Raw genomic sequence first — 21,049 nt, 5'->3', positions numbered from 1 at the left:
TTGTATTCCAGCCAGAATGCAGTTGGCTTTTTTTGTTTGAAGGTACATGCTTTTTGAAACCAAATTAGGGAAATAAAGTTTATTATCAGCAGCTTATTATCATTCTCATTGAATAGCTCAATTATTCTCAAAACTTCAGATTTTATTTATAAGACACAGAAGAATCAGTAGTATGACTTAACAGGGAAGAGGTATGTTGATGATATAACCCCTTTTTTGCTGGGAAATTATCATCTTTGACTCAGAATGTATTTAAATATTTTAAAAGTTTAAAAGAACTTGCACACCTATGTGCTTTACTATAATTGTCTCCATTGACAGTTTTATAAAGTGTAATTTATTGAAGAGTTAGAGGAGGAGCTGAATAGAAACAACTTTTCCCTCTTTGTGGTGACCTCTATATTGTTACTTTCCATGGAGCTGTGATTTCTGGCTGCCTTGGTAATGCATGGTGGCTTTGTTTATTTCTATTTGAGATAAGAATTTAAAAAAATTTTAATGTTGTGAGGAAGGAAAAAATATTAAGGATACTATTGAAAAAGACATAGAAAGTAGTTACTACAGGAAATTAGAATTAAAAAGACAAAAAGTCTAAGATAATAAGGAAGACAAAATTAATTTTTAAAAGAAAATAAAATAAGAGGAAATAAAATAAGTATGAAAATTGTCAAGAATGGGAGAGACCGGATTCAAAACTCAGGGATTAGAGAAGTGAAGTTAAAACAAAGATGAGATCAAAGAAAATTTTAAATGGTGAAGGATTGAGCAGGGCAACTTAAAATCAAATGATAATTTATGCTAAAATAATATAGAAAAAGAAATAATTAGCACCTGAATTATCCCATGGACTGTAGCCTGGCAGGCTCCTCTGTCCGTAGAATTTTCCAGGCAAAATTACTAGAGTGGGTTGCCATTTCCTCCTCCAGGGGATCATCCCCACCCAGGGATCAAACCCACATCTCCTACACTGGCAGGCAGATTCTTTACCACTGTGCCACCTGGGAAGCCCTGAATTATCCCAGATAACTTAGTCTGTGTTCTGTTCTTTTAGGGACCTGTAGGCTAAAGCAACTCCTGGAATTGGAAGTCCATAGATAAGTTCAGTAGCAGAATATCCATGCAGAAAGCAGTAAGAATTCTTGATCTTAGCTCTTCGCCTTAGTTGCCAATAAGTGAACCCTTCAGTAAACCTGCACATAGTTGTCCAGTAGTCAAGAGGGTTTTTCTTTACCGTGTCACATCCCACTAGCCATCAATAACAGTATCAAGAAGAGTTGGCTTACAAAGAAATTTAATTCCTCAGAAGCTGTCATGATGTATTATCACTTTCTAGATATAATCTGTTTTCTGTTAGGACATTTGTTCATTTTGTGGCAAGAGGTGGAATATGCAGTTCAAATATGTAGTCATTGAAATCTTGGCACAGGGACTATTTTTCTCACTTTCAACAGTTTATTTTGATTTATACTGCAAGCTTAATGCTTTAGTTACAATATTAAATTTTTTGTACTGGGAGCATGATCTACATTAAGAATCATGGTCTGCATTATTAGAGTAGGAGGGCTTCTCAGTTTCTGATAGAGATAATGAGTGTTTATTTCTATTGCGACTGACTATGCTTTTGAAAATTCTGAGATCTAATGATTTATAGCTTTCTAAAACCTCATAATTGATGTAATTATAGGAAGCAAGTGGCTATAATACATACTATAGTAATTTATCCAGTGTTGTCAGCTAACTAAAATTTGTTATTTAGGCATCAAAGAGAATAAAATTTTTCAATGATTCTGTCCCTTCTAGCATCTCAGCCTATTTTTTTTTTTAAAGGCTGAACTTTGTTAAAGGCTAGAAGCTCTACAGATGTAGGGCTACATCAGAATTTAGTTCTAGATCTTACCCATCCTAGCCCTCACCCCAAAAGAGGGTGAGTGTCACTTAAGTGAATTTAATATCTTTAGCTCTCTGTTTCACCATCACCAAAATGAAATGAAAGGAAGTACTCTCTTGGTTCCTTTTTAAAAGTTTTAAATTTGTTGGTACCTAGGATATAATTTTATTAAATATTTGAGAACAAATCAAAAGCCACAATAAGAGAAAGAACCTTAAGTTCTTTTCATTCTGTTTTATAAGTCAAGTTTTTCCCTTTCTAAAGTTGCTCAGAGAAAATTAACTAGCACAGATCCATCCTGATATAACTGACCCCTTTGGCTCCTTAATAAAGCTGATTTGATCCCCTAAAGCAAACATGGACATATTTTGAAAGTTTCCACAAAAAATAATTAGAAAATTAAGTGTTGGCAACCATTCTATTTTGTAAGCCATTCCAATTTCCAACTGTAATATCTCCTACTGTGAAAATTGTACCCGTTTTCTTTTATTTTCTTCAAAGTAAAGGAGCAGCTTATCTCTGTCCTCCATATAATAATGTTTTTACTTTTAACAGACCTGTGGTATAAAAACTGTATATTATTAAGTGTCTACCTTGGGTGGTAGTTATTTTTAGCAGTGTGAATACCTTGCATAAAATTGTATTCTTAGGTCAGGAAGTAGCCTATATCTACTCTTTTATGTGAGGTGTAAATAACTTGGAATTTTTAGATACATGACGTGTTCTTTTTCTTTTCAGGATATCTGTAAAGCTTCTGTCTTCCTTGATGCTGTTGTTTTGGTTTGTGTTTGTTTCTTTTTCTTTATAACTAGGATTCCTGAAGGTAAACATCATCATCATCATAGTATAAATGTCCAGTGTTAGTGGCTCAGTTGTGTCCGACTCTTTGTGACCCCATGGAGTGTAGCCCACCAGGCTCCTCCGTCCATGGAATTCTCTAGGCAAGAATACTAGAGTAGGCTCAAAAAATAGACAAACTAAGCAAAATTTAATTTGGTGGTTCTTAAGAGCCATTTTAAAAATTGAGATGTAGGGATTCTTGGCCTACTAAAATAAAATCTCCAGAGGTGGAGTTTGGAAATCTATGTTTTTTTAAAATATCTAAATTGATGATAAAGAAGGAAATCTGTATATCAGTATTTAAGAAAGCTGCCATAATTTATGGCTTTGTACATATATCATCTCTAAATACCAATAAAATCTTTCACCAGTCTCTACCTCCTTTAAAGAAATTTGTATATTGTATATACTCTAATGATTTGATTTAGGTCATACCTGAATGGTCTAGTGGTTTTCCCCACTTTGTTCAGTTTAAGTCTGAATTTGGCAATAAGGAGTTCATGATCTGAGCCACAGTCAGCTCCCAGTCTTGTTTTTGCTGACTGTATAGAGCTTCTCCATCTTTGGCTGCAAAGAATATAGTCAGTCTGATTTTGGTGTTGACCATCTGGTGATGTCCATGTGTAGAGTCTTCTCTTGTGTTGTTGGAAGAGGGTGTTTGCTATGACCAGTGCGTTCTCTTGGCAAAACTCTATTAGCCTTTGCCCTGCTTCATTCTGTACTCCAAGGCCAAATTTGCCTGTTACTCCAGGTGTTTCTTGACTTCCTAATTTTGCATTGCAGTCCCCTATAATGAAAAGGACATCTTTTTTAGGTGTTAGTTCTAAAAGGTCTTGTAGGTCTTCATAGAACCGTTCAACTTCAGCTTCTTTAGCGTTACTGGTCAGGGCATAGACTTGGATTACCGTGATATTGAATGGTTTGCCTTGGAAGCAAACAGAGATCATTCTGTCGTTTCTGAGATTGCATCCAAGTACTGCATTTTGGACTCTTTTGTTGACTATGATGGCTACTCCATTTCTTCTAAGGGATTCCTGCCCACAGTAGTAGATACAATGGTCATCTGAGTTAAATTCACCCATTCCAGTCCATCTTAGTTCGCTGATTCCTAGAATGTTGATGTTCACTCTTGCCATCTCCTGTTTGACCACTTCCAATTTGCCTTGATTCATGGACCTAACATTCCAGGTTCCTATGCAATATTGCTCTTTACAGCATCAGACCTTGCTTCTATCACCAGTCCCATCCACAACTGGGTGTTGTTTTTGCTTTAGCTCCATCCCTTCATTCTTTCTGAAGTTATTTCTCCACTGATCTCCAGTAGCATATTGGGCACCTACTGACCTGGGGAGTTCATCTTTCAATGTCCTATCTTTTTGCCTTTTCATACTGTTCATGGGATTCTCAAGGCAAGAATACTGAAGTGGTTTGCCATTCCCTTCTCCAGTGGACCACATTCTGTCAGACCTCTCCACCATGACCCATCCGTCCTGGGTGGCTCTACACGGCATGGCTTAGTTTCATTGAGTTAGACAAGGCTGTGGTTCGTGTGAGCAGATTGGCTAGATGTCTGTGATTGTGGTTTCAGTCTGTCTGCCCTCTGGTGCCCTCTCTCAGCGCCTACCGTCTTACTTAGGTTTCTCTTACCTTGGACTTGGGGTATCTCTTCATGGCTGCTCCAGCAAAGTGCAACTGCTGCTCCTTACCTTGGACGTGGGGTAGCTCCTCTCGGCCACCACCCCGACCTCACTTTGGCCACCTGATGCGAAGAGCTGACTCATTGGAAAAGACCCTGATGCTGGGAAAGATTGAGGGCAGGAGGAGAAGGGGACGACAGAGGATAAGATGGTTGGATGGCATCATCGACTCAATGAACATGGGTTTGGGTAGACTCCAGCAGTTGGTGATGGACAGGGAGGCCTGGCGTGCTGCGGTTCATGGTGTCACAAAGAGTTGGACGCTACTGAACTGAACTGAACTGATATATTCTAATAGAAGACAGATTCTCATAATGAGGGACAATTCCAATAACAGAAGAAAATGTGTTTGGGGCATCATTGATGTATAAGATTATCAGGCAGAATAATCAAAATGTGTACTTGACATTCATTCTATTAATTTAATTATACATGAACACCACAGAATCACATATATGAAGTGATATGTTTAACATTTAGAAATACTGCTTTGTAACCTTTCTCATGTGTCTTCAGCATTGGCATCTTTATTGTGGTTAGAGCTATATTTTGAGTAATAAGAATAAGTCGAGTGATGCATTTTTCCAAAGCTCACAGAAGGATATGAACTCTTAACACTGGCCTCTTCAAGCAGCATAATCCTGTCCACTTTATTACTTGTCAGTTTATACCTAAGCTGATAATTTTTTAAAGCAGTCTTTTCCTTATAGATTATTTTGGTCTTATTTAAACAGGATGAATTAAACCTTGCTGATTCTGAAGTGGATAACCAAAAACGAGGGAAACGGCATTATGAAGACAAGCAGAAAGAACACTTGGATACTTTAAATAAAAAGAAACGAGAACTAGATATGAAAGAAAAAGAGCTAGAGGTTATCCATTATTTTTTAAAACATTTTGTTCACAACTTTAGTCTTGATTATTAAAGTGCGTTTTCCTTAATGTCATATTTCCAAACATAGACAAGTTGTCTGATGGATATCTGTTTTCTTTGGAATAATAGCTGTTTCGGTGAATCAACAGAGGGAAAGACTTAGGGACTCTCAAAATGCGGGGACTTCACAGACCAACACAAAGAGTACTTCAGGCAAGACTGCCGCAGCCCCGTATCGTGCCTCTGAGTGATTTGGAAAATGGCACTCCCTGCTCTGAAATAGTTCCTTAAATGCCCAACTTGGCAAGTGCATAGCAGCTTTATGTCAGAAAAAGACTCCCCTGCCTCTGAGTTAACTTGGGAGTGAGTTGGGTTACAGTCCAGCTCCTCCTTACTAATAACCCTGGTTGACAGTGGAAAGCGGAAGCCCTGTTTTTAGAGGAAAGCAAGGTGAAGGCAGCCATGGTTTAACCTAAAAGAGATGGATTTCAGCTTTGTTTTTACATGTCTTAGGAAAATGGTTTCAACTCTGAAACCCATTGCCTTACTAAGTATATTAAGACTTAATATACGAATGTCATGAATGGAAGTACTATGTGTGCAAGTTCTTTGGGTTTTTAATATTTTACAAACACAAGGGTCTTTATGTTTTCAGTACCATTTGGTATTTAGAATCCAGTCCTAAAACACACAAAAAGCTATATCTGACCTCAGCACCTGGGGTGCCAAACCTTCATAAATGCTACTTGAAATTTGTTTTACCAGGAGGTTATGGAGCTCCTCTAAACTGTTAAAAATTGTGTACACTAATGCAGTTTTCTTTTGAAAATTTATGATGACTTTGAACTATATTCTCAGTATAAAGCTAATAAAAATAACATTGTTACTAAGTGTAATTAAAATACATTTCTTAAATGTAAGTTCAGAATTCTACTTTGCATATTTTGGAACAAATAGTACAGTGAATTGTTGTATGAAAGACGTTTTAAAGTTAAATGTCTGTTATCTTAGGAGAAAATGTCACAAGCAAGACAAATCTGTCCAGAGCGGATAGAAGTCAAAAAATCTGCCTCAATTCTAGACAAAGAAATTAATAGATTAAGACAGAAGATACAGGCAGAACATGCTAGTTATGGAGATCGAGAGGAAATAATGAAGTAAGTGCTTGCTTTTCTACTTTATGACATTACCCATATATATTAGTAAGACAAAAGATATTTATATAAAATCTTAAGTTTGAGTAAAGTGTTTCTATGGCATATGGTTACAGCTTAACTAGTCTTTCATACATGTAATATTAATAATAATAAATAACTTTTTTCTTTGGAATTATTATAGAACTTATTAAATATATTTGAGATTTTATATTTCACTGAATGGCATTTATTTGCTTAATTTTTTTTATCATAAAATAGGCAGTATCAAGAGGCAAGAGAAAGCTATCTCGATCTGGATAGCAAAGTAAAGACTTTAAAAAGGTTTATTAAATTACTGGAAGAAATAATGATCCATAGATATAAAACATATCAACAATTTAGAAGGTAAGTGCATTAAAAAATATTACCACATATTATGCATTTTTATTTTTTTCTTTGTTTTCAATTCTCCCCTATAAACAATAAAATTAAATTAGAAGAACTTGCATGATTCAATTAGAAAAGATGTAGTAGTGCTTGGGACCCTATAATTTAATCAGAATTCTAGATTTGAAGGGACTTTCATAAATGAGCTTTTTTAACTTAAACTCCATTAGATGTACCTTACTGGATAACTCACAGATGGCTGTTCAATCTCTGCTTAAATGGGTCATTTGGAAGCTTATTGGCTCTGAAACAGACTATTTCAGTCTTAGACAGTGCATGTTCTAATGAGAGACAATTTTTTATGGGCTTTTTATGGGCCCTGTTGAGACAGGTTCTCAGTTGATTACCCTGATCTCCTAGAACCATGTAGCTCCTTGGATACAGAATCTGTTTTGTTTATAGCTATATCCCCAGCGCCTACTGTGGTGCCTGAAATGCAGTAGAAATGTGATGTATGTTGTTTGAATGAATGAGTACAGGATCAGTGACACTGGATCTCATTAGTATACCCAGAAATGTGCAGATTGTCAGGGATCAATTAACCCCAGCTAAAATCACAAGCAACAGAAATAAACCAGAGGACAGTTGATAGGTAGGCTTGGCTCTTGATAGTACTTGAATCCTAGGCAGCCCTAGTCTTTCCACCTAACGTATTTTCCCCATGGCATCCCCTCAGTAGCATGGTTTTTAACTCTTATTTATACCAAGAACTATTGGAGAAGGAGATAGCAAACCCACTCCTATATTCTTGCCTGGAAAATTCCATGGACTTGGGATCCTGGTGGGCTGCAATCCATGGGGTTGTGAAGAGTTGGAGGCAACTGAGTGTGCAGCCCCATGCCAAGAGCTATAGTCTTAAGACTATAGCATTTTTTTTATTTTTTGTAAATTTTAAGTCCCCCCAGTATCAGTTCAGTTCAGTTCAGTTGCTCAGTCGTGTTTGACTCTTTGCAACCCCATGAACTGCAGCACGCCAGGCCTCCCTGTCCATCACCAACTCCTGGAGTTTACCCAAGCTCATGTCTGTTGAGTCAGTGATGCCATCCAACCATCCCATCCTCTTGTCCCCTCTCCTCCTGCCCTCAATATTTCCCAGCATCAGGGTCTTTTCAAATGAGTCATTTCTTCACATCAGGTGGCCAAAGTATTGGAGTTTCAGCTTCAACATCAGTCCTTCCAATGAACACCCAGGGTTGATCTCCTTTAGGATGGATTGGTTGGATCTCCTTACAGTCCAAGGGACTCTCAAGAGTCTTCTCCAACACCACAGTTCAAAACATCAATTCTTTGGTGCTCAGCTTTCTTCACCATCCAACTCTCACATCCATACATGACTAATGGAAAAACCATAGCCTTGACTACATGGGCCTTTGTTGACAAAGTAATGTCTCTGCTTTTTAATATGCTGCCTAGGTTGGTCATAACTTTCTTTGCAAGGAGTAAGAGTCTTTTAATTTCATGGCTACAATCACCATCTGCAGTGAGGGGAAATTCAAATAAAGCCATAATGAGAAATAGGCTTTGCGTGTTTGGCCATATTCCTTAACTAAACTATAGGTTAGTTTTTGAAATGTGTGTTTCAGTTTTATATGCATGTTATTAGGACTTGACTTAAAGAGTTTATTATTTTATCCTTTTGAGGCAGCTTTTAAGTTTTGTTAGGTAGGACCAGAGCGGTCTTTGGTCAAGGACTGATTTTTTTTCCTACCTGTGAAGCCGTGCTCTCCTGAGTCCTCTGTTGATGCACTGTGAGTTTACTCCACTCATGCCTGTGGGAATGTGAACTATTCCTGGACTAGGGTGACCTCGGGGGTTGTTTCTGCTTCTTTTGGGTGTTTCTCTTGCCAGCCTCAGGCATTATCCCCACGCTGCCACTGATAAGAAGGGTGCTTAGCTTGGGGATCTTCCAGCCCCTCTGTGATCCTCTAGAGCTCTCTCAGTGCAGCTCTCTCTTCCCCACACTCTGCTTGGTGAACCGGAGGGCCTGGGCCTCCCCAGACTGCTACTAAACGGGGCTTCTGGGCTCCGCTTGGGTTTTCACTGCCCTTTTACTCTTGTTGTTGTTGTTCAGTCGCTATCATGTCCAACTCTTTGCAACCCCATGGACTGCAGCACACCAGGCTTCACTGTCCATCACCATCTCCTGGAGCTTGCTCAAAGTCATGTCCATTGAGTCATTGATGCCATCCAACCATCTCATCCTCTGTCGTCCTTCTCTTCCCACCTTCAATCATTCCCAGCATCAGGGTCAGTCTTTACTAATGAATCGGCTCTTCACATCAGGTGCCCTAGGAGCTTCAACTTCAGCATCAGTGCTTCCAATGAATATTCAGGACTGATTTCCTTTAGGATTGATTGGTTTGATCTCCTTGCTGTCCATGGGACTCTCAAGTATCTTCTCCAACGCTACAGTTCAAAAACATTATTTCTTCGGCTCTCAGCCTTCATGGTCCAACTCTCACATCCATCCATGACTGCTGGAAAACCATAGCTTTGACTGTACGGACTTTTGTTGGCAAAGTAATATCTCTGCTTTTTGATATGCTAAGTTTGTCATAGCCTTTTTTCCAAGGAGCAAACATCTTTTAATTTCATGGCCTTTTACTCTTAATGTGAAAGTAATTTGTGGCGTCCCTAGGGCTCAGTGTGTTTGTTTGCCGTCTTTCAGAGATCGTTTTGACTGGAATTGCCTGCAGTGTCTGATGTCCAGAGTCTGAAAACTCTTATTTCATGTATTTTGTCCAGTTTTCTAGTTGTTTCACGCAGAAGAGTAAATCTAATGCCTGTTACTACATCTTTTCCAGAAACAGTAGGATTTGTTTTCTTATTGTTATCTAGAAAATTTGTATTTATTTTCTGTTAAAGTATTGGTCTTAGAAGGAAATGGCAACACACTCCATACTCTTGCCTGGAAAATCCCATGGACAGAGGAGCCTGGTAGGATACAGTCTGTGGGGTCGAAAAGAGTCAGACACAACTGAGCGACTTCACTTCACTTTATAATTTATTTTCTTGATATGTTTCTTCACCACTGACAAGTTTTATATTGTTTACCTAATCTTGAGAGGACAATCCATTCAGTTCAGTTCAGTCGCTCAGTTGTGTCTGACTCTTTGCGACCCCGTGAACTGCAGCACGCCAGGCCTCCCTGCCCACCACCAACTGCTGGAGTCCACCCAAAACCATGTCCATTGAGTTGGTGATGCCATCCAACCATCTTATCCTCTGTCGTCCCCTTCTTCTCCTGCCCTCAATCTTTCCCAGCGTCAGGATGGTTAAATTTTTTGAATTGTTTATCTCTTTACACTGGAGAATCTTGTCACTTTGTGAGGACAATCTTTTAGACATCCCATGAGTGGAAGCAGTTGAAAAATGCATATCAGTATTTCAAAAGGAAAGTTAACAGAAAATTCTGAATACTAGCTAGCTAGCAATAGTTATTGTGGCAACAAAGGAAAAACTGAAGCTATCAGTATTTTCAAATGTGGAAATTTAATGCAGTTTAGGAAGGGAATTGGGAGGGAAAAGAATAAAATACAGTTATTCTAAAGAAAGGAAACAAGTTCTTTAGGAACAAAGACTTTAGGAAAAATAGCCGGTTACCTATCACCCAGATTTTATTTTCTAATTAACACTCCCCACCAAAAGGAATCAAGTCTCCTTGGAGAAGTGGTTAATAATACGGAACTGAGCAGAGAAGGTATAAATGCCAGAAACGTAAGAAAGTGCTCCCCCAAAATGTAGAGTAATGATGAAAGGACATAGGCATCTTGAAAGAGGCACCCACTGGCAAAATGTGGGACAATTTGAGGACTGAAATAAATGACAACAGTCATAGATGGTGGGGCTTCCTTGGTGGCTCCATGGTAAAGAATCCACCTGCCAGTGCAGGAGACTCGAGTTTGATCCCTGGATTAGGAAGATACCCTAGAGAAGGAAATGGCAACCCACTCCAGTATTCTTGCCTGGGAAGTCCCATGGACAGAGGAGCCTGGCAGGCTACAGTCCACGCGGTCACAAAAAGTTGGACACAACTTAGCAACAACAAATGAATGGTAACCCAGTGAATAAACTAGCAATCTGACTGCATCCTTATAAAAAGGGTGTAAATAAATAAATAATTGAGGAAGAAGGGAAAGGGCTCGCTGACAGCAGGATGCCATCTGGTAAATAAGTGGAGTTTGTGTTGTGCGAGGCAGTGTGTAAGGTGCTGCAGATACATGGCTGAGAGAGTACCCTTGCCATTTTTGCTACTATAAAGTTAAGAGGAGACAAGCTAATGAATAGGCAATTTACCACTATCTTAACACTGCTCAAGTTTAATTCTCTCAAGGGCATGATTTATGTCTTCTGTGTTAGGGTGATATCTTGTATAAATTAGTTGATTGATACATTCATATGGACTGGCTGTAATATAATGGATTTTATTCTATGTGGGACATTTTTATTCATCTTATAGATGTTTGTTCGTTATAAAATGAAATGAATTGATAAAAATGTGGAGACATAAATGAAATATAAAGACAAGGACAAAAATCACCTAAAATTTTGCCTATTTAAATAGGCACCAGTGTTAACACCCTGGCATATTTTCATCTGGTCTTACATGCTGGTTTAAAGCTCATGCTGAATCTACAGTTCTCTTATCTGTGTAATCTTTTTAATGTGCCCAATGTCTTTTTTCAAGGTGTTTGACTCTACGATGTAAGTTGTACTTTGACAACTTATTATCTCAGCGGGCCTATTGTGGAAAAATGAATTTTGACCACAAGAATGAAACTCTTACTATATCAGTGAGTATCTAAGTTAAAGATAGTCTTTGCCAAAGTGTTGAAATTAAATTAATTTTACTGACTAAAGCTGCTATTGTAGCTCTTTCCCTTCCTCTCCCCGCTGTGGACAACCAAATTATCTTACGGTGATAATTAGGAATTTTGTTTTCAGTGGTAAATGTTTACCATCTCTTCCCATTCCACTGGCTCCTTTTTAAAATTCATACAGCATTTTAAATTTTGTGGGACATTATAGAAAGTCTGTAATTATTTTCAAAAGCAGTTTAACCACTAGATGTCACTAGAAATCAAGTAACAAAAGAATATCTTGGCACTTAGAAATATTTGACAAAAAGAAACAAGGCAATCTGGGTAACAGGTAGCATCAAAAACAATAAAATACCTAGGATTAAATCAACCAAAGAAGTGAAAGATCTATACAGTGAAAAGTATAAGACACTGATGAAAGAAATTGAAAGAGACACAAATAAATGGAAAGATAACCTTTATACATGAATCAGGAGAGTTGATGTTGTTAAAATGTCTATACCATCCAAAGCTGTCTATAGATTCAGTGCAATCCCTGTCTAGATTCCAGAGACATTGTTCACAAAAAGAAAACACAGTCATAAAATTTGAATGGAACCAGATAAGATGCTAGCTAAAGCAATCTGGAAAAGAAAGAACAGTCTGAAAGCATCACATTTCCTGATTTCAGGCTGTGTTGCAAATATATAGTAACCAAAACAATAACCAAAATAGACATATAGACCAGTAGAACTGAATTGTGTGTTCTTGAATTGTATATTCTTGGCTCCTTTATCAAATATTAGTTTTCTGTATTTGCATGGGTTTATTTCAGGGCTCTCAATTCTATTCCATTGGTCTATGTGTCTATTTTTATGCCAGTACATATACTGTATGTATATTTGAAAGTTGCCTAGACAGTAGATCTCAAAAATTCTCACTGCTGAAAGAAAAAAAAAAATGGCAACTGTGTGAGTTGATGGACATGTTCACCTTATTGTGGTGATAATCATTTTGCAATATATATGTTTGTGTCATGTCCTATACCTCAAAGTTATACAATGTTAAATGTCAGTTTTATCTCAGTGAAACTGGGTGGGGGCTATAACGGTTTTCATTTGCCTAATATTAGTACTCTTATTAAGCTTTTAGAATTTTGGTATGATAGACCTGGTTAAGGGGAGAAAATGTTTTCAATTAGATTTCTCACAGTAAAACAGAAGCCGCCATTATACAGCTTATATTTTTACTTAAAATATTTTAAACAGAGTAGATGTCATTTCCAAGTCATTGACTGATTTTATGGTTCATCTTCTTTTTTACTATAAATTCATCCTTTAAAATGGTAGCCAACCGCTCTGTAAAGAAGTTAATCTGACTTTTTTCTGCACTTTGTTTTTTGTTACCTCCTTCAAGGTTCAGCCTGGAGAGGGAAACAAAGCTGCTTTCAATGACATGCGGGCCTTATCTGGTGGTGAACGTTCTTTTTCCACGGTTTGCTTCATTCTTTCTTTGTGGTCCATCGCTGAATCTCCTTTCAGATGCCTGGATGAGTTTGATGTCTACATGGTAGTGCTAATTCTTAAATTCTCTAGTTGTTTTTTTTTTTGGTGGTTTGAAATGTGTATTTTGGAAGGAAGCTATTCATTTGTTAGTTCTTCTCAATAGAAAAGATCCTGCTCTGACAGTTCAGTCAGTGGTAAGTGGTAGGGAAGAGCTAAAGAATCCCAGTTCTTTCCCTCGCTAACACACCACACTGACAGGGCCCCCGTCCTGGACTTGTGCTCTTTTCCCTCGTTTATTATGATAAGCAGTTCACCACCCTTGCTGTGACCTTCACACCACTGTTGTCTCCTTTCCTGCTCAGCCACACTTTTCAAAAGAACAGCCTCTGTAACATGAGGAGCAAGAACATTGGACTTTGAAGTTAAAAAAACTTAACATTGAGGCCTGCCTCTGTCACCAGTTACCCAGGTGACTGTGGACTCAGTATCTATCCTCTTCAGGCCTGAGTTTCTTTATCTATAAAATAAGATCCTTAGCCTTTCCTCCTTCATAGGGTTAGAGCGAGGCTCCAGTGAGGTCTGCCTCACTGTAATGCACATAGTAAGCTTCTCACTTAAGCTGTTCATCATTCATTCTTCACTAAACCCACTGCAATCTGGGTTTGGACTGCAGTACTGCAGCGAAACTTCTTTAGCAAGGATCATAAATGAACTTTAAATTTTTGAAGTATTTGTACCACAGACTGAGCCTCCATCTCTTAAGCTGTGTCTTCCTGTGGGTTTCCACACTCCTCTGTTCTCAATGTGCCAGTCTGTCCCCACCACCCCGATTCACATGCCCTTAAATGTTTACGATCTTCTTTGTTTTTTTATAGTGGTGTGAGTTTCCCTGGATATCATATTCTACCTACTCCCCCACCTGTCACACACACACACAGTCCACAGTCTAGTACCTACATTTGGATTCCTACCAAATCTAAGCGTCTCGTCTGACATCTCTCTTGCCCCCTGTGAGACCTCATCTAGTGAACAACCTACATCCCAAACTCAGCATGTCTGAGACTGAATTGGTTTTCCACTCAAAGCTTTTCTTGAGTTCCTTTCCTTGATTATTCGCTAATTGCCATTACCAACCCAACACCTGACTGCAACACCAGTGATTTATCTGTGGTTCTTTTTTCTTTGTTACACATTAAGTCTGACCTCTGTCTCCTCCTCTTCTATAATTTCTCCCTAGCCTCTGCTCCTTCTGTCACCTCTTCTGTCCTCACCTCTTGCTCATTTTCTTCGTTTCCTGTCCAGGCTTCCAGACTTTAATCCTGTTCCTTCTCATTTTCTCCTCACCATCTTGCCAGGTTTCTGTTTTTAAAATAAATCTAATTGTGATCACTCACTTGTTTAAAAGTCTTTGGTTTAATTCTGTACGGTGACTTTGAGACCCTTTATGATACGGTATCCCTCTACTTTTTCAGCTGGACTAAGCTGTTTGTGATTTTCCAAACACTGTGCCCTTCTTCCTTGTATGTCACACTCTGACTCATCTTTCAAGACTTGGTTTGGATGTCACCTTTTTGTAGCCTCCGTACCGCCACCCTGTAGACAGGACTAGGGACTTCTCAGAGCTTCCTCAGCACCACCTTATATCAACTCATGCAATTGTATTATTTTTATATTTTATAGTATATAATGTTCACCCAAGTGGTGCTAATGGTAAAGAATCTGCCTGCCAGTGCAGGAGATGATAGTGACAGGTTTGATCCCTGGGTTGGGAGGATCCCCTGGAGTAAGAAATGGCACCCCACTACAGTATCCTTGCCTGGAAAATTCCATGGGCAAAAGAGCCTGGTGGACTAGAGTCAATGGGGTCACCAAAATAAAGAGACAAAACTGAGCACTACTACTATATGATATTCAGTATGTTATGCACATTTTATTATTATGTATTATATTTATTTAGCTTTCATTTTGTTGCATTCCCTTATTTGCATGTCTGAATCACTCACCAAATTATTTTTTAAGTTATCAACTATGTCTTAATCATATTTCTATCTCGTAATGCCTAGTCCATAATTAGGATCTTAGCAAATGCTTATTTGCAAATCAGAATTTATATTTGCAGACCACTTCAGTGGGGTTTTTTCTGTGCTGTCATTGCTAAAGATTAAGAAATTCCTTTGAGATTTGGATTCAAAGCTGATTCACAAATCATAGATGATGATTGCTCTTTCCATACAATATATTTGTCCAAAATGCCATTATGCAGTCTTATCACGCATTTTTCATATTTAATTCTGAATAATTTCTTTCTCGTTCAGAAACTTAAATATTCTTAATCAGAATGACATTTTGCCTTGCTGAAATTATTCAGAAAAATATACCCAAGTTCGGAGAACCAGTCTAAAGGAAATGAATAAATATTTCTTAGTGCATTGGCAGCTTTGTTATTAAATGATAGACTTCCCTCCAGGCATTGTTTTGAAAGGACAGTATTCAGTTTGGCAAGCCCTGGTTACTTTTGTACCTTAAGTTAGACTTCAGATACGCCCAATGGAGGAATTTCTAGAATGAGGGTCACTGAGCAGTGTAGCCAGGATGCTGGGCCCCTGTCTGCCCCCATAGTCCGGGTTCTAACCCTCCATACTGTATGGCCACGTATGGTTTCATTTGCTTGTATTTTCATATTTCCGGAGTTTTCATGGAAGGGGAGAGATACTTTCATTTTTATCGTTTTTTATTACTTAACTCAGAAGATGTAAACACAAAGTTCTAATTCATTTAGTTTCACAATGTGTTATAAGCAGGCATTTTTTTCTCTATACACTGATGTGCTATGTAACTTATTTTAAAGATTCAGTTGAGAAGTTAGTCTGTAAATTCGAACAGATTAATATTGTACAAATTGTAGAAGGTAATGAGGACAGAGTTTTTAAAACACCTTAATCATTGAGGGAAATTTAAGAGATTTAATAAGTTTGAATCTGGTCACTTTTGATACCATTCTCCTAACTATTACTGTAGAAATTAGATTCACTTTGCAACAGCTAATTTTGACTGTTTTCTGATTATTTTAATTGTTAACTACATTGGAGGCAAGGGACTATACTTAAAAATACTTAGACTATCGAAATTCCTGAAAGATACATACATTCAGTTATTTTCTCCTGATAATTTAGATACTGGGTTTCACAGTATGTAAGAGTTGCTTAACATTGTAGATAAGATAATGGATGATCCTTGGGTAAAAATCCAAGGATGTGTAAAATCCAAGGCTGCTTCCCCAGGAACATAATTGACAACGGCAGCAGCTCTAACTTCTGCCTCTGTTCTCCAGGATATGGTTAACCGGAGGATTGCGATGGACATGATACTCAAGATGGCAGATTCCCAGCGCTTCAGACAGTTTATCCTGCTTACCCCTCAAAGCATGAGGTAACTTAAAAATTTCTTCTATGAATACATACATGTATATATATGTCAAGTATATAAAAGGAAGTAAGAAATCCTTTATATTCTTAATTTTTAAAATGCAAATGCATAAATGACCAGTAAAAAGAAAAACAAACCCCTAAACTCATTCCAGAGATTGAAGGTAGTTTTTCCTTATCAGATATTTAAAATACTGTTTGTGTTATCTTTCTTCCATAATAGAGGAGGTTTTATTTGAATGTGAATATTGACTTTTTAGTATTTCTGTCTTGAATCTGCTCTTCTGTGGTTATCAGGAACCAACTAATATAAAGTAATTTTAGTAACTTACTTAGACAAAAGAAATAATTCATAGTCTCCCTAATCTTGAATCTTTTTCTGGTGACTTACAAGTCTTTCTAAACAAAGAATGCTACTTTGCTGTCAATCAGCATTAATTAGGTACCTGCATGGTGTCAGGCTCTCTGTCACTTAAAGTTGATATTCTTTCTCTAAAGTGGTCACTTGATCATTTGGAGATTTAAGTTTATGACAGGAAATAGTCAGGTGACTCCTTCCTGGCTAGAGAAGAAGAGTAAGAGAGTTAGATGTTATATAAATCTCCTTCATTTTCTTTTTCTTCCAAAGTGAAAACTCATGGCATTGAGCAGGAAGTTGATTTTTGAAAATGAAAATTTATTTCCTTCTTGTAAATTTTATTTCTCCTAGAATTTCAGTTATCAGACTTATATCCCCTCCCCCATTAGCAGCCATTTGACTTATATTTTCATGAGGTAGTATTAGAATTTTTTTTAATGTGAAAAAGTTTTCTTGGAAATTGGAGTAATTAATTTTGCTTCTTTTAGTTCACTTCCAGCAAGTAAACTGATTAGAATTCTTCGAATGTCTGATCCTGAAAGAGGACAAACTACATTGCCTTTCCAACCTGTCTCTCAAGAAGAAGAAGAAGACCGGAGTTGATTTGTGACTTAATATGCCACGTCCTCCTGTTGAAAGACACGTAAAGGGAAAAAACATCCAAAATGAAACAAGGTATTCTAAATAAAAGAAACTCCTTTATGTATCTGACTCCCATAAAACATGTAAATAAGCCTAGAAGACCAGCCACAACCAGCAATTTAAAATTACCATTATTTTACTTTGAGAAAACCCAATTTCATAGTACTGGTTTTAAATCCTTTTGTTTTTTATTTTAACCATCTACTTTTATAGATTCTTTTTCAGAAGTTTCAAATTTTGTACATATGTACATGTACATATCTGTTAAGTTTGGGTTCATTTCTATAGTATTTTGTAAGAATTAAAATAAACATTTGAGCATCTGGTTATATTTAGTTTTGCTTTTCTAGGATATTACATTATTCTCACGGCAGGGGATAGGGCAGTGCACAGGCAGGCTGTGAACAGGGACCAGCTTCCAGTAGATTTATTGTCTGTTTTGTGCTTATTAAAACAGAGGAGAGACCTACACAGGACCATAAAAACCTTGGTCACAACCTCCGCATAGGTCATTGTTAACCGTGGAGCTACCACTACACATCTGGACTATAGTTTTAATTACTGTGTTTCGTCACATTTAAGATTCTCTCTATTAAGGCACTTTCTCGGAGCACTAAAGCACTGCCAACTCTGACACAGTGACTCAGTCCTTGACCATCAGCCACTCAGCTAAGTGTCCGACCCATGTTGGAACCGTATTACGACCCACTTGTGCACCCTGACCTGCAGTGTGTTTGCCTTCTTTAAAGTCCCTTGGTTTGCAGTCCAAAACCTCTCGAGCTCTGGCTCAGCTGAGAGGATGCAGGTCAGAGGGACTCTGCAGACCATGAGAAGAAGGGCTGCGGAAACAACCGCCGGCAGCTACCCCTGGAGCAGAGAAGCAGCTAAAAGTCAAAGGCCCTGCGTCTGGGGACGGGGTGGGGTGGAGCAGATGTCAGTTGTGAAACACATCCTGATTTAGAGTTGTTAAGAAGTGTGCTGCTTAGAACGATAAAATAACAGCCTGTTGTAAGCAATGGTGTTTATGAACGCTTTTTTTTTTCCTAAAGAAAACAGGAGTAGAACCCCTGTTTGTATTCTCTTATGTTTGATACTAGGATTAGTGCTAACCATTTTAAAAAGACATGCATATCCAACAAGAATTCCCTCTATTGCTAGCAGTAAATATTTATGAAAGTGAAAAGGAAGTATTTTAAGAACAAGGCAGTATTTTAAAAGCAGCGACACTTCTGTAGTTACTGAGATTCTAACTGGATTTTGCTTTTGGTGAGGAGAGGAAGTCGAATTTAGTCCTAAGCGGAGATCAGTTGGTAAATGAGAAGTCCAAAACTGTGCTTTTGTAATCTTAAGAATTTGCAGAAATAGGAAACATGCTGAATGTTTTAAACATCCCCCACTACCAAGACAAAGTCTGATTTTTTTAAAGTTACATTTATAATTCATTTGTATCAAGACTATTTTAACATACATGTGCTTTTTCAAATAAAAAAAAAGTAGAAGATACCAAATGCATAAACTTTTATCAACTACACAGCTTCAGTGTCTGAATTTTTGTGGTCATTTTTTAATGTTGTGGTTCTTAATATAGAATGGGAAAACTCCTCAGGTATCCAGGCATTTCTTGTTGAGCTGAAGATTTTTCATTGCTTTGGCCTCACAGAGTTTTGGTTTCAACTATCATAAGTAAAAATATTTTTCAATTAATATTCTAATTAATGGTAATATTAATTAGAATAAAAAGAAATTGGTTTTTTTAAATATGTATAACTTCTAAAAATAAAACTTTATATGTATTCAAAGTCATGTTTCTGTGAATTGGGGAAGATATTATAATTGACAAAATCAAGCCTCTTTGTGAACAGTGACTTGAATGCCTCATACAGATGACTTCTACCCGATTTATCATCAGGGCACCTATGACTGAACCGAGTCATAAAGTCTTGGGAAACAAGGAAGAAATGCTTCCTTGGACTTTTAAATCCTACCTTCTCAGAATTTTGGGGTGAAAGTGAAAGTCACTCAGTTGTGTCCAACTCTGTGACCCCATGGACTATAGAGTCCATGGAATTCTCCAAGCCAGAATATTGGAGTGGGTAGCCTTTCCCTTCTCCAGGGGATCTTCCCAACCCAGGGATTGAACCCAGGTCACCCACGTTGCAGTCGGATTCCTCACCAGCTGAGCCACAAGGGAAGCCCAAGAATACTGGAGTGGGTAGCCTATCCCTTCTCCAGCAGATCTTCCCAACCCAGGAATCAAATTGGGGTCTCCTGCATTGCAGGCGGATTCTTTACCAACTGAGCTATGATTAAAATCGTTCTCAAATAAACCAAGATGTAAATAATGTTACTCATACTGATGATCAATCCTAGAGACTCAGGGATCACATTCTTCTTAAGTATTTTCCAGATTTTCCCTTTCTTCTTCCCATCACCTGGTGCCTTTTTGCATGTCTTCAAAATGTCTGGGCTGTTTTATATGGAGATCTAAATTTTTATATGGAGATCAAAATTTTTATTTGGAGTTCTGCCTAAGAAACTTGCCTGCAACTCAAAAACTGGATCAGAATTGTTGCTCACTGTGATGAACGTCAAGTGATCCAGAGTGCCTGATTAGAAAATTTCCTGAATACGAATTAGATGTGGTACAAATTATGTCCTGAGTCAATAGTTATCTGGTTAGATTTTTTACTTTATTCATCTACACAGAGGCCTGTACTTTGCACCACTCAGATTTTCAGAGTAGGTTTGAAACTTGTAGCTCTAAAAGTTACTGATATTTCATGATTTTGAACTAAGTACCTGTGGGCTTGAAGGTATATCAAAATATTTTTTTGATATATCTTTAAGGAGTTTTGTTCTTTAAAGAGTGAATATAAATTAGTTGTTTCTTTGAGTCAGCAAGTGAAACTTTCTTAATTTTATATAACATTGATACCATGTGCTAGGGACTACTTTAAGCACTGGTAATCCTGCTGTAATACAAAATCTACCTTCATGGAGCTTCAAGTCTAGTTAGAGAAACAGTACCACATGTTATTTCAGGGTATGGTCATTGCTGTGAATAATAATAGGGTAAGGAGTTGAGATGGAGAGGAGAGGTGTTTTGGATGCAGTTAGGAAAAGTCTTGGCAGAAGCTGATATTTAAGCAGAGGTCTGAAACAAGAGAAGAGCCATGGAAAGATGGATGTAGGGTTGACACTTAGAGGCGGAGATGAGTGCAAAGGCCTTAGTGTGAGAATGAACTTCACGTTTCGAAATCTCAAGGCCAGAACTTGATGAGTATAAGGAATGAAGTTCATAGGCAGACAAAGAAGTGAGATGGTTTGAGGTCCTGGGCAGGTTTTCAGACCTAGTCTGGAGATCATTTTCAAAGAATCTCTGTGGTTATGCAAGAAGTTAGTTAGGAGGAGTTAGGAGTTTGGGCCAACATGGAAAGA

The 21,049-nt window shown here is 37.8% G+C and overlaps 1 protein-coding gene across 9 annotated transcripts in view; it reads left to right on the top strand.

Annotated features, from left to right (window-relative positions):
* The window catches only part of SMC6 (structural maintenance of chromosomes 6), a 74,283-nt gene extending 55,141 nt beyond the window's left edge, over window positions 1-19,142 (top strand). For 4 of the 9 annotated variants that reach the window (XR_014082276.1, XR_014082272.1, XR_014082275.1 and 1 more), the window contains 8 exons: window positions 5,160-5,297; window positions 6,311-6,456; window positions 6,715-6,840; window positions 11,570-11,675; window positions 13,098-13,250; window positions 16,518-16,615; window positions 17,458-17,644; window positions 18,069-19,142. Coding sequence is in view for 4 of the 9 variants with exons in the window: in XM_081591206.1 (XP_081447332.1) it covers window positions 5,160-5,297; window positions 6,311-6,456; window positions 6,715-6,840; window positions 11,570-11,675; window positions 13,098-13,250; window positions 16,518-16,615; window positions 17,458-17,572 (882 nt within the window). In the remaining 5 variants the exon portion in view is untranslated. Of the gene's footprint in view, window positions 1-5,159; window positions 5,298-6,310; window positions 6,457-6,714; window positions 6,841-11,569; window positions 11,676-13,097; window positions 13,251-16,517; window positions 16,616-17,457; window positions 17,941-18,068 lie in introns of those variants that run through there. The other 5 variants (XM_081591206.1, XM_081591203.1, XM_081591207.1 and 2 more) reach the window with 3 other exon arrangements.
* The last annotated feature ends 1,907 nt before the right edge of the window (window positions 19,143-21,049 follow it).

Source organism: Giraffa tippelskirchi, chromosome 4 (genome assembly GCF_054371585.1).
Source record: "Giraffa tippelskirchi isolate mGirTip1 chromosome 4, T2T-mGirTip1v1.2.pri, whole genome shotgun sequence".
NCBI classification, from domain to species: Eukaryota; Metazoa; Chordata; class Mammalia; order Artiodactyla; family Giraffidae; genus Giraffa; species Giraffa tippelskirchi.
The sequence above is the reverse complement of the archived record's forward strand: the minus strand, read 5'-3'. Positions and strand labels throughout refer to the sequence as shown.